The following is a 14,329-nucleotide window of genomic DNA, read 5'->3' as shown; positions in this document are numbered from 1 at the left end:
ATGGGCTCTGATGGCTATGGACGACACTGTAAATTCAGGTGGACAGGAGGCCTGATAGCCAATTCTTGACCTGAAAGGTGTATGGTGATCCTTGCCAGCTCCAGAGTTCAAAGTAGTAGCAGGAATAGACTGACTTTGGATCTTGCCACACTGTAACTGAGTAAGTCAAAAAAAAGAACACAAGGGCTACTGTGCCCTCTCAAATCCCATCAGATTCCTTAATCCTGTCTTGCTAAATCCATCACATACTTGGAACATTGCCTTTACCCCAAAACTGTCTCTCAAGTTCCACCAGGTCCAAATCAACTTTCTGAGTGGTTGTCACCTTGGAGTCATGGACTCATCTGGCAGTCTGATGAAAACTACAGACTCTTAGAATGTTCTAAAAGACATAAAATACCGAGAATTATAAAGGAAGCCAATTAGATTTTAATATAGTTATCAAAATGTTTCCAGAAAGTTCAAATTCTCAGATTCTAGTTTTAGAATCCACGCATCTACCTAAATCCTATACTGTTCTCTCTTCATAGAACTTAAAACAGTTATTTGAGTGGCTTTCCACCCTTTATCCAATATTCTGGAACAAAGTTGGAAAAGTTAGACAGTCTTGTACTTATTTTGTGATAGTTTCAGTTTTCCTTTTTTCTTTTTATACTTGTTCACATTCTATGAGACAATCAAGATCACTTTATGCCCCAAGATTACAAATAAAAGAATTGTTTTGTTGGTTCTTTAAAAATATGTTTATAATCCATTCAAGGCTGTAACCCAAAGCAAAAAAGGACAAAGAGGGAAAACCCATCAATTCATTCACCAGCCAAGACAACTTTATTTACTCACAAAAAACAAATTCAAAGCCCTGGGCAGCAGCTTTGAGCTCAGACCACATCCTGCCACAGTCAACGGACCTTGATTTATAACACTGAGCATCTTTCATACGTCTCACATTAGCACTTTAATCCTCACAACACCCCTGTGAGGTAGGTATCATCACCCCCAAATTACATACGGGGAAACTGAGGCACAGAATGACAACTGCAGCAGAGTCCAGGATCAGATCTCTGAACTTAAAATGACCTCTGGCTCCTACTACAAAATGATGGTCTATACTGCCTCTTCAGTCTCATTTGGTGAAATCCTGTGGATTTCTCACAAGAATTTAAAACTTCATTGGGGAGTGGGGGGAGAACAGGGGTGGAGAATAACCTGAAGACCACCATATTACCCTTTACTATAAATTTCTGCAGATACAAGTACTAGGGACTGTTTTTATACTGAAACAATATTTTGCTTCAGTCATCCTTTGAAGAGTAGGACAAAACCCACAAAAGTGACCCTGGCACATGGCTATTGGTAACAGACGTCTCCCTTAACAAAGAAATGTGGCCAATTTCTTCTAAACACATAGCTCCATACAAGGTGCACAGGTATAGAGTTCACTTTAATGTTATTCCTCCAATGGATTTAATTGTAACAGAAACAAGAAGGCATTTCTTCCTGGGCAGCAAAACCTAGTGGCATTCACTCCAGGCAACCAAGGGGCAAGCAACACCATGGCCTGAAGGATCCAGGTGTGACTCTGAAGAAGCTCGGGTCCAAGAATTCAGGAGCAGCTCTGACGAGCTCCGGAGCCTAGGAGAATGCAGCAGTGGCAGCAGCAGGGACTCCAGCTGGCTCATAGATCAAGAGTGGGGAGTAAGTGGCTCCAGCAAGGCTGAGGCAAGGGCTCAGGAACGGCTCCGGTCCTCGTGGTTCCCAACAATCATCTTGCTGTACAGTTTCTGTTGCTCCTCCTTGAAAGTATCCTTCACTTTTTCTCTCTTTAGGCCCCCATCCCTGAGAAAAAAGGGAAGTGGATATAAGAGGAAAGAAGAAACCCACGGAGTTAATCACTCTTGCTTAGTAAGTACACGCGATTAGTTAACCAGAATCAAGGGGAAAAAAAAAAAAGACCAACAAATAAGGAAATATGTTTAAAATGATTGCACATATATATCTCCTTTACCAAATTGCTTGCTGTTTTGAAGAGGGAGGAGGAAAAAAAAGATGGGGAGAAAAAATTTGGAACTCAAAATCTTACAAAAATGAACTTTAAAACTATCTTTACATAAAATTGGAAAAGGGCCAGTTAGATGCAAAAGTGACTCTCAGTAAAGATGACCATGGAAACAAACTGAAGATTATAAGCTCATCCCTTTCAAAGTGGGTACGTAAGTCTTGTCTCTCAGGTTTTCAGTAGCAGCACTGTACCTTTCACCCTCAAAATATCTATAATAATGCTTTGAAAATTCTTTCATACCCATTCACTTATATTCATCCCAAATCTTATAAAAAAAAAAAATACAAGTTATGTCAACCTCAATTTACAAAGAAGAAACTGGGCTTATGTGTCAACATTCTATGACTTTTTAAATCTGTCTAGATCCTGAGATCTTTGCTTTAATATTTGCAAACAGGACCAAATTCATTCTTATTTGCTCAAGAATCTGTAATGATTCTCTATAACAACAGGTCCAAACTCTTTTTCTAAAACATTTGTATTGGACTTAGAATCGGGAAGCTTGAATTCGAATCCTGATAATCAAGTAATAACTAGGTTATGATTATGAGTAACTAATCAACAAGCATTGATTAAAAACAACTGAGGTACCTCTCATATTGGCTAAGATGACAAGAAAAGATAATGACAAATGTTGGAGGGAATGTGGGAAAACTGGGACACTAATGCATTGTTGGTGGAGTTGTGAACTGATCCAATCATTCTGGGGAATAATTTGGAACTTTGTCTACAAGGGTTATCACTCTGTGCATGCCTTTTGATCTAGCAGTGTTTCTATTGGTCTTGTATCCCAAAAAGATCATAAAGGAGAAAAAGAGACCCACATCTGCAAAAATGTTTGTGGCAGCCCTTTTTATAGTGGCCAGAAACTGGAAACTGAGTGGATGCCCATCAGTTGAGGAATGGCTGAATAAGTTGTGGTATATGAATGTTAAGGAATATTATTGTTCTATAAGAAACGATCAAGAGGATAATTTCAAGAGGATAATTTCAGAGAGGCCTAGAGAGATTTTCATGCACTGATGCTGAATGAAGTGAGCAGAACCAGGAGATTATTGTACACAGCAATATCAATATTATAGGACGATCAATTCTGATGAATAAGGCTTTTCTCAACAATGAGATGATTCAGACCAGTTCCAATGATCTTGTGATGAGGAAGCCACCTGCACTCAGAGAAAAGACTGTGGCGACTGAGTGTGGTTCATCACATAGAATTTTCACTCTTTTTGTTGTTTGCTTGCATTCTTTTTTTTTTTTTTTAAATAACTTTTTATTTTATTTTATTTTATTTTTAACTTTTTATTGATAGAACGCATGCCAGGGTAATTTTTTACAGCATTATCCCTTGCATTCACTTCTGTTCTGCTTTTTCCCCTCCCTCTCTCCACCCCATACCCCAGATGGCAAACAGTCCTTTATATGTTAAATGGGTTACAGTATATCTTAGATACAATATATGTGTGCAGAACTGAACAGTTTTCTTGTTGCACAGGGAGAATTGAATTCAGAAGGTATAAATAACCCGGGAAGAAAAACAAAAATGCAAGCAGTTTATATTCATTTCCCAGTGTTCTTTATTTGGGTGTAGCTGCTTCTGTCCATCTTTGATCAATTAAAACTCTCTTTATCGAAGAGATCCACTTCCATCAGAATACATCCTCAAACAGTATCGTTGTTGAGGTATATAATGATCTCCTGGTTCTGCTCATTTCACTTAGCATCAGTTCATGTAAGTCTCGCCAGTCCTCTCTGTATTCATCCCACTGGTCTTTCCTTACAGAACAATAATATTCCATAACATTCATATACCACAATTTACTCACCCATTCTCCAATTGATGGGCATCCTTTCATTTTCCAGCTTCTAGCCACTACAAACAGGGCTGCCACAAACATTTTGGCACATACAGGTCCCTTTCCTTTCTTTAGTATCTCTTTGGGGTATAAGCCCAGTAGAAACACTGCTGGATCAAAGGGTATGCACAGTTTGATAACTTTTTGAGCATAGTTCCAAATTGCTCTCCAGAATGGCTGGATGTGTTCACAATTCCACCAATAATGTATCAGTGTCCCTGTTTTCCCACATCCCCTCCAACATTCCACATTATCTTTCCCTGTCATTCTAGCCAATCTGACAGGTGTGTAGTGGTATCTCAAAGTTGTCTTAATTTGCATTTCTCTGATTAATAATGATTTGGAGCATATTTTCATATGTCTATAAATAGTTTCAATTTCTTCATCTGAGAATTGTCTGTTCATATCCTTTGACCATTTATCAATTGGAGAATGGTTTGATTTCTTATATATTAGAGTCAGTTCTCTATATATTTTGGAAATGAGGCCTTTATCAGAACCTTTGATTGTAAAAATGTTTTCCCAGTTTATTGCTTCCCTTCTAATCTTGTCTGCATTTGTTTTGTTTGTACAAAAACTTTTCAATTTGATATAATCAAAATTTTCTATGTTGTGGTCAATAGTGATCTCTAGTTCTTCTTTAGTCATAAATTCCTCCCTCTTCCACAGGTCTGCAAGGTAAACTATCTTATACTCTTCCGATTTATTTATAATCTCATTCTTTATGCCTAGGTCATGAACCCATTTTGACCTTATCTTGGTGTACGGTGTTAAGTGTGGGTCAATGCCTAGTTTCTGCCATACTGATTTCCAATTTTCCCAGCAATTTTTGTCAAATAATGCATTCTTATCCCAGAAACTGGTGTCTTTGAGTTTGTCAAACACTATATTATTAAAGTTATTGGCTGTTTTGTCCTTTGAACCTAACCTATTCCATTGATCAACTCTTAGCCAATACCAGATGGTTTTAGTAACTGCTGCTTTATAATATAATTTTAGATCTGGTACAACTAGGCCACCTTCATTTGATTTTTTTTTCATTAATTCCCTTGAAATTCTTGACCTTTTGTTTTTCCATATGAACTTTGTTGTTATTTTTTCTAGTTCATCAAAGTAGTTTTTTGGGAGTCTGATTGGTATAGCGCTAAATAAATAGATTAATTTAGGTAGTATTGTCATCTTTATTATATTTGCTCACCCAATCCAAGAGCATTTAATATTTTTCCAGTTGGTTAGATCAGACTTAATTTGTGTGGAAAGTGTTTGGTAGTTTTGCTCTTAAAGTTTCTGATTTTCCCTTGGCAGATAGATTCCTAAATATTTTATATAATCAGTAGTTACTTTAAATGGAATTTCTTTTTGTAACTCTAACTGTTGGGTTTTGTTAGTAATATATAAGAATGCTGATGACTTATGTGGGTTTATTTTATATCCTGCAACTTTGCTGAAGGTGTGGATTGTTTCTAATAACTTTTTAGTAGAGTCTCTGGGGTTCTCTAAGTATACCATCATATCATCAGCAAAGAGTTATAATTTGGTTTCCTCATTGCCTACTCTAATTCCTTTAATCTCTTTCTCACCTCTTATTGCCAAAGCTAGCATTTCTAATACAATATTAAATAGTAATGGTGATAGTGGGCAACCTTGTTTTACTCCTGATCTTATTGGGAATGGTTGCAGTTTGTCCCCGTTACATATAATGCTTACTGTTGGTTTTAAATAGATGCTACTGATTATTTTAAGGAAAAGTCCATTTATTCCTATACTCTCAAGAGTTTTTAATAGGAATGGATGTTGGATTTTATCAAATGCTTTTTCTGCATCTATTGAGATGATCATATGGTTTTTGTTAATTTGATTATTAATATGGCCAATTATATTGATAGTTTTCCTAATATTGAACCAGCCCTGCATCCCTGGTATAAATCCTACTTGATCGCTTGCATTCTTTCTCATTTTTTTCCTTTTTCATCTGATTTTTCTTGTGTAGCAAGATAACTATACAAATATGTATATACATGTGTGTGTATATATGATTTAACATATTTTTAACATGTTTAACATATATTGCTTGCTGTCTCGGGGAGAGGGTAGGGAAAATCTGGAACGTAAGGTTTTGCAAGGGTCAATCTTGAAAAAATTATTTATGCATGTGTTTTGAAAATAAAAGCTTTAAAATAAAAGAAAGAATAAACAAAACAAAATTCAATTTGAGATATGTAAAAATGTAAAAAAACAAAAAAAACAAAAACCCACTTTTATTATGTGTGACACTGTACTAAGTGCTGATTAAAAAAAAAAAGTTCCCACCCTCAAAGAGCTTATATTCTAAAGGAAAAAATAACATATACTATACATAATGTATGTGTGTGTGTAGAGATATATACATGTGTGGGTATATGTAGATAGGTGCATTGTGTCTACATATGTGTACATATACATACTATAAACACATATATTAAAATATATATACATAGAATAAATAGAAAATGATCCCCCTTGTTCCCATTCCATACTTTTAGAGGGACAGAACAAGTGATTGAAATAGGCCTCCCACAAGAAGGTGGCACCTAACCTACTTCTTACTGAAAGTCAATATTTCTAAGGCCAAAACAATTCTACACATAATAAGTTATTGGAATTGCACTAGCTTTAGAAATACCTAGGAGTCACACTACTCATTTTAATCCATTTAGCTGGTAAGATATCCCCAATTTTCCAAAGCTAAGGTTAAGGATCCCATTTTGGCTGCCCAAGCTCCCATAAGAGTGACAGAGGAAGTCTAGATACTTTACTCACCACAATAGGTCAACAAGCCCTCCCTGCCTGGCGATGGCCGACTTTACCCGATTTGCAAAGTGGACAGCATCTTCATTTGCCTATGAGAAAAAACAGTTAATTACTACCAATCAAAACCTGTTCATGGTCATGAGAATGCAAATAAAAACAGTCCATCTTGGTGCTCACCTCCCTGGTCATGGGAGGAAGATACCAAACACTGCAGACAATCGCCCAGCTGGTCATCATTCTCAGAAGATAGGTCACCATCCCATATTTGCTGCTGTTCCAGAAAGCATCTCCAAATTGAGGGTCATACTGAAAGTCAAATGAAAATTACGTGATATGAAGTCAGTGATGCCCATTAGATGGTAAGGCATCAATAATACCTATTTGCCTTTTTAATGTTATGAGAGAAATCCGGGAGCCTCTTAAAAATGCAAACTGTGAATCTGGGATTGGGTAGTCCTGTGTCCTCAGCAACAGTACCCTGTATTTGCTTGGACTCAATGGAAGATCATTTTTGATGATCTCAAAACCAGGACTTTGATGGAATAAATCCCTTCCTTACTATCAATCTCAAGTTCCAAAAAATTGTAACAATCCTTCTCAATTCTCATTCCATTTGTCCAACTCCTGGATTTCCTACCACATTTCTTTGGGTCACAGCTAATATCTCATTTTCAGCAAGAAGTTTTCCCAATATCCCTTTAATCATTTTCTTTTTGCATACTTTCTCTCTTATTAAACTAAACCCTTTGAGTGTGGGTACCATTTTTTTGTTTTTCTGTGTATCCCCAAGAACTTTTCTACATAAAATTGGTGCTTAGTAAATGCTTGCTGATGTATGTACAAATTACATTTTTTTCCCCTGAGACAATTGGGGTTAAGTGACTTGCCTAGGGTCACACAGCTAACATCTACAAATTACTTATAAAATTACACACGTACATCATCTTATTATCCTTTATATTAAGCATCTAACCCCCCCGCCCCCAAATAAGTAAAAAATTTTATCTATTCACATATATTATATCCACACACAGGGCTAATTTTATTTGTTCCTTTGTCTGCACTATCCCATCATTAGCAAAATAAAATGTAAAATACAAACTGAATCACGGTACTAAACTTTCCAATAATGGAGCCAGTCTAGTCTAAATACTTCCATTATTCAACAGCTCCAATAAAGAAAAAATATTTAAAAGAAACAGTTTTTTAAAATAGGAATTATACGTATGCAATTCACATTCATTCATCAACTGAAAAATATAACTTTAGCTCACAAGTGTCACTTAACAAGATAAGAGCAACCTTTGTTAAATGAGTTTCTGATCTTTACATAGCTTTAAAAATGAAGACATTTTGTTTCATTCACAAAAGATAAAGCCAGATAGAAAGAGAACTTTAGACTAATGTGGTTAAAACTAAAGTACTATTATGTTTGTAATGCTGTAACTCAACAAATATGCACATTGTTTATTTGGTCCTGATTTATGATTTCATCAGTTTAGAAAACAGTCTCCTGATGTGGAAAATAAATGATACAGATTAGTAAACTAAGCTGCTGGGCACTGAGAAGTTAAGTGTCTCTATGCAGACAGATTTTTTTAAAAAGCAGAGTCCTTTATTCCGAATTTACCTTCTCTATCAAGAAGGATAAATACTCAAGAGACAAAAAACAAAAATTAAAAACAAAACAAAAAAAAAACTCGCAAGAATTTCTCACCAATGAGTTGTGAGACTAAGATATGATAGGGAAAATGTAGTATTAGGCTTAGATTCCTCTATCTCTGCTTGTCTAGTCAAGATGACAAGAAGTAGCTATGCTTACTTGACAGTGATAATCAAAAAGGATGCTACCAATCTACTAAAAAAATTTGGAAGTGCATCCAGAATACCATGGCATTGCTTTCAATAAACCACAAAGACTGCAATATTTTAGTGCTAAATGTGAACCTTCAAAAATCATGTGGCCTTAGGAAGTTACACTGGTGTGACTATCTCCTGGGCTAGGTGTTATAAGATGTTATTAATGTAGGCGATTAGACAGGGATAGAGCAATGGCAAGAGTGCTGAATCTGGAGTCAAAAAGACTTCTTTCTAAGTCCAAATCTGGCTCCAGTCACCTCATCCTATTCGCCTCAGTTTTCTCATCTGTAAAATGAACTGAAGAAGGAAATGGCAAATTGCTCCACCCCCCACCCCCACCCCCGCAATACAAAAAAACAAAAAACAAAAAACCCAACACCAGTGTCACGAAGAATTGTATATGACTAATAAATAGCTGAACAACAAGAAATGTGGACAGCTTTATTAAAGGGCTTTCAGCATAGAACTATAATTTATTTGTTCTGGGAAATCAGCCTAAGTCTTTAAGCCCTAAAACACACAAAAAGACTTACATACTCCTATGGAGATAGTGGGTAAATGCATTCATCTCTAGGTAAGTTTTGGACTGTAAGAGGTTTATCTATTTAGGGGTTTAGTTAAAAGCTAGATTAGATGATTTCTTGAGAACCCTTCCAGCTTCAAGTAAAGTCCTTACACCATAAAAACAATGATAACAAATTATTATTCTTAGGGATTGGATTTAGATTTGTTTTCCTGTAGGTTTTCACCTATCTTCTTTTTAAAGGTCTAGCTGTGGTAATAGTACCACCCACTGAAGAGGGTCTATCTTTCTATAGTTGGATAGCATACTATACTCAACTTAGTTGAGTAATAATCTGGGGGAGAAGGGGGATAAAAGCTATTTTGCATGAACAAAATTAATGCAATAGGAAAAGTATATTAAAGGTTTAGGAAAACTTTGTATTAAAATATTTGCTAAGGGTCTGAAATCCTATATGCGAATAACTGAAAAAATATATATGAACAAAAGCCATTTCCCAATAGTTAAGTGGTTAAAGGATATAAACAAGTTTCAAACAAGTATAAACTATTAATGACCAAATGTTCCAAAACACTATTAAGAGAAATGCAAACCAAAGCAATCTTGTAATTCTGCTACATATATCCAATACATTTGCAAAGATGACAAAAGATGATAACAGGAGTGGTGATGGAAAGATGTGCATATTAATTCCCTCTGTAGAACTGTCCACTGGTCTATTTAGAATATTTGGTCTATTTGGAATTATGCAAATAAAGTAACTAAAATGTCCATATCCTTTGCAAAGTCCAGAGATGCCACTAGTAGGCATATACTGCAAAAAGTTCAATAGTAAAAGCTAAAACATTTATAGTAGCATTATAATTTTTTTGTGTGTATGTGACGGCAAAGAACTAGAAACAAAATATATGTCCATTGACTGGACGGTAACTAAAGAAAATATTATTGTGCTAAAAGAAATAACCAGTGATGCAAATGGAAAAATACAGAAAAATTTATATGATTAAAAAATGAAGTAAGAAGAACTAGGAAAACAAACAACTACAACAATGTTAATGGAATGATGCAACAATAACAAAAAAATCAAAATGGAATATTGAGGACCTATGATGACCAAACTTGACCCCAGGGAAGATCTATGAAAAGATCCATTCATATTATAAGGGATGGCTTCTCTGGAAATGATTTGCCTGGAAGAAACAGATGAAAATTTACTAATGCTAAATGGTTTACCATTTTCCTCAGATCTGGAGAAGGAAAAATTATACAGCTTAGGGTTGAAGAAGTTTATTCTGACTACACTATGGACAATTAAGCATTCTCCTTCTCTAATACGCTAATCACAATGAATCCAGCCCAATCCAACAAGCCACTCTGCTGGAAAATGATCAGTCCAGTTATTAGTGACCCTTGCTCCTTAACTTCAACTCCTACTATGTACCAGCCTTGGAGATAAATCATAAGTGGCAGGCTTCTACCTTGATAGCAACAGGATAAACCGTGGCTCCAATTTCAAAACTGCCTTTCTTGAACATCATCACTGATGTGTTATTGATACAGGTTCCTGAAAAATAAAGGTAAAAATACTATTTCCTTTCTTCTTAATATCACATGTATAAATTGTACTCTAGATATCATGGGTCCAGAAGAAACATACAATTAGAAGAACTACTATTCTGGAAAAGCTTTACCTTCTGATCTTCTTTCAAGAGCTTTTAGTTAGGAAAATTAGGAAAAATCCTGAAAATAAATCTTATAATACTCTTACTAACTTCTCAGTTGATAGATTAAAAGCAACACAGAAATAAATACATGGGCGCTACCCTCCTACACTCTTTTCATAAGATGATTATTTTTCCTAATCAGCACACGTCAACACTAGCAACTATAAAGTCAGAGGGACTCAGAAGCCTTAAAAAGTTCACCAGGACCTCCAAACAGTTCAACTAGAAATGTTGTAGAGTTGGAATGATCATTTGTCCAGAAAACTGCAAAAGAGATCCTGCACCAAGAAGTGGGTTGGGCTTAATATCTCTTCCAACAAAATTCAATGAGATTATGGCCTCATTAAATACTTTGGATAGAAGAGAACAAGAAAAGCCAAGAGATACCATATATATAATACTACTATATAAGTCAACAAGGAAAAGTGATTTTTACCCTAAGGTATCAGAATAAATGAATTCTCCTATGACCTCCCCACACAAAAGTAATTTATATATTTATTCATCATTCCCACCTGATCATACTTTCTTCCCTTCTCCATTCTTTATCTTTTTGACCTTATATTAACTTACCTTCTGGGAAAATGAGAATAGGTAGCTTGCTCTTATCCTGGACATGTTCAGTCAGTCTTCAGATGAAGAAAGAAAGAATACTAAGTTTAGGAAAGAAAATCTCTAATATTTCATAATATTAAAATGCATGCATTAAGGATTATCTGTATTTGAGACAGTGTTAGATGATATAATAAACATATGGTTCCCAAGACAGACAACACTGACAAGAGCAAGAAAGGTGCAAATTTCTCAATTTATATGCTGTACAAACAAATTTTTGCAAACTAAGGAGTAACTCTAAATAGGAGAATGGTTAATGAGCACAGTGCTTCACACATAGTACATATAAATACATATTTGTTGGTTAATTGATGTTATAAGAATCAATATGAAGAGATACTGAAGGAAATCTAGACAATGTAAAAATAAAAGATATCAGAAAAACATAATTAAAAAAAGAATCAATAATATATCATATCTATAACCTACTTGTCCCATTATGTTTTTGAAAATGGTATCAAATAGTATTTTGTGGAAAGGTATGACTTTCCTCTCTGTGGGAGATAGTACCATTCATACTGATTCTTCATTAATATCAAATCTTAACCAACACAGTGAGCATCATTTTGTACATAATTGGTGATGTTTTCTGAATTACGTTTGTAACAGGGACTTTCTCCCAAGAGACTTATTAGTTAGAGCAATGATTACCTTTCAGCCACCAGGTGGCGATCTTTCACTTCAGACCGTTCAAACCACACGTGAGGGCAGGCCTTCACCATAGCTCTCTGAATCACACCCATGAGTCCCCCATGAATTTGGCCCACCTATCTCAAACCAAGGAAGATTTATTAGTGAAAATGTCCTCACACAAATGCTGGAATCCCAGGATGTTTTTTTAATACTAAGAAAATCCTAATTCTGAAGATCAGTGTGTCCCAACCACTCACCCTCTTTACATTTTATTCCTCATCAGGTTTGTCCTTGCCCCATGAGCATTAAGTGTCTTCCTTTAATCAGTGGCGCCAGTCTAGGATAGCTACGAACAGCTAAATCCCACAGAAGTAGAAGGATGTGTATCTTGAGTGGCCCCCACCCACCCTGAAGCGTAGAATCCCATCTGCCCTTGAATCCAGATCCCTTTCAAATAGCCCATGCCCTTCACCCTTTTCCATGATCTACCTGGAGGTATGAAGTGAAACCTCTAACCACACCCTCAGCAACCTGGGGCAGTTTCTGCTCAGAATGTCACCAACAAGGTTGCAAAGTGGTCGCTAAAGCCCTAGGGACAAAGAAAGCATCTTGGAAGGAGGTCATCCAAACTGGCATGTGGGTATATGTGTGCATGTACTTTTGAAAAGACACTCTGAAAACTACCTTAGGCTCTAGCATTTCCCCAGTCTTGGCCTATATATACAAAATTAATTACGCCATAAAAAAAAAAAAAAACAATGGAGAAAGGACTTCTTACCATGGCATAGTAGCCATCACTGGCCAGAATGATAACATCGATGGGAGAAGTATGATTGGCTACACAGATGCCACCATTCCTGGGTCGGTTTTCCCTGGTTTGAAATATATAAAATAGCACTCTCTTAATAAACACTTGGTACTACTCCTGGGCACTTTTCATTCTACTTTGAGAATTCCTGTCTCAAGATTTTGCAAGGGTGAATATTGAAAATTATCTATGCATGTTTTGAAAATAAAGCTTTAAAAAATTAAAAAGAATCTCTATCTTATTTTCCCTGATACTTGAGGGCTTGAATTGTGTCTCAGGAAAATTTCTTCCTTCAAGAGGCAGCTCAAATACCACATGAAGCCTTTCCTGATCCCTTCAACTGCTAGTGACCTTCTCAAACAGCTATTAATTACTTTGTTTGGATAGATTTTCTTTATATTTACTCTATCTGTGTTTATAAATATCCTGGTTGTTTCCAATTTTTATGTAAACTCCTTTCTAATAAGAGATAGTTTCAGTTTAGCACAGAGCAAGTGCTTCATAAATACTTACATATTTTACTCATCTGCAGCAGAGACACAATGGGAACTTTATAATAGTTTGTTCAACTAGAAATGATGAGCTCAATGCTAATCCCCTCAAACTTACAAAAGCTATAGTGTCTCTAGCTAAAAGGCTGAGAAAAACCTCAGTGTTAGGCACTAAGAAATGGTACCTTGTGCTAGGACTGTTACTTATGTTTCTGATCACTACTCTAGTTTCATCCCCAAATTCTTTATCTCACCTGTCATGGTAAGTAATGATGGCTGTTAGGGCACGGACGCAGATCCGATAACACATCAAGTGTACGTGCTTACTCATGAATTCCTTAAACCTGCAGCAACCAAGACAAAGGCATAGATTAAAATGGAGTAGGAAAGTCAATGACTCCAACTAGTCAACTATTCTACTACTTACTAGCCTTTATATCTGCAAAGTGGTTTTAAAATATTTATTTATACACATGTTATATATGTATATATAATACATATTATATACACATGACTTTTTATTAGTTATTCCTAAAAACCCTATGAAAGGTCTTAGTATTATTGTATTAGTATCTCCATTTTACACATGGGAAAACTGAGGCACAGAAAGAGAAGACGTGACTTAAAGTCACATAGCAAGTTAATGTGTATTAAAACTCACAGCCCCAGAGTTTGCAGTCTCGGTGAACCATGCTGTCTCCTAGATCCTCTTCCTCCCCAATCAATCCCTGCCCCACAGAGTCACATGTTTGCCAGAGGAGACTCTCCAAAGCAGGGCAAGAACCAGAGAGTCAAAGCCTCTCACCAGCCTGGCCAGAAGAAAAAGAGGTCTGCTAGCCCTGGGACTTCCCAGAACTCAGAACTTTCCCAAAAGGAGCCCCACTTTCCTTTAGACTAAACTCCTTTAACTTTCCACAACCTATTACTAGAGGAGCCAATCAAAACTGAAGACTTTAGGTAAAATCAGTTC

General features: G+C 36.0%; 1 protein-coding gene across 3 annotated transcripts in view; it reads right to left on the bottom strand.

The window, feature by feature from the left end:
- Window positions 1–805: 805 nt before the first annotated feature.
- The window catches only part of GPAT4 (glycerol-3-phosphate acyltransferase 4), a 36,835-nt gene continuing 23,311 nt past the window's right edge, over window positions 806–14,329 (bottom strand). For 2 of the 3 annotated variants that reach the window (XM_051975578.1, XM_051975577.1), the window contains 8 exons: window positions 13,614–13,703; window positions 12,839–12,932; window positions 12,079–12,194; window positions 11,386–11,441; window positions 10,567–10,652; window positions 6,883–7,011; window positions 6,715–6,794; window positions 806–1,836 (listed from right to left, as the gene is read on the bottom strand). In XM_051975578.1, coding sequence (XP_051831538.1) covers window positions 1,728–1,836; window positions 6,715–6,794; window positions 6,883–7,011; window positions 10,567–10,652; window positions 11,386–11,441; window positions 12,079–12,194; window positions 12,839–12,932; window positions 13,614–13,703 — 760 coding nt within the window. In that variant the 3' untranslated portion in view covers window positions 806–1,727. Of the gene's footprint in view, window positions 1,837–6,714; window positions 6,795–6,882; window positions 7,012–10,566; window positions 10,653–11,385; window positions 11,442–12,078; window positions 12,195–12,838; window positions 12,933–13,613; window positions 13,704–14,020; window positions 14,118–14,329 lie in introns of those variants that run through there. The other variant, XM_051975579.1, reaches the window with a different exon arrangement.

The sequence above is a fragment of the Antechinus flavipes genome, chromosome 2 (genome assembly GCF_016432865.1).
Source record: "Antechinus flavipes isolate AdamAnt ecotype Samford, QLD, Australia chromosome 2, AdamAnt_v2, whole genome shotgun sequence".
In the NCBI taxonomy this organism is placed as follows: Eukaryota; Metazoa; Chordata; class Mammalia; order Dasyuromorphia; family Dasyuridae; genus Antechinus; species Antechinus flavipes.
Note: the sequence above shows the minus strand (reverse complement) of the source record. Positions and strands in the feature narration are given on the sequence as shown.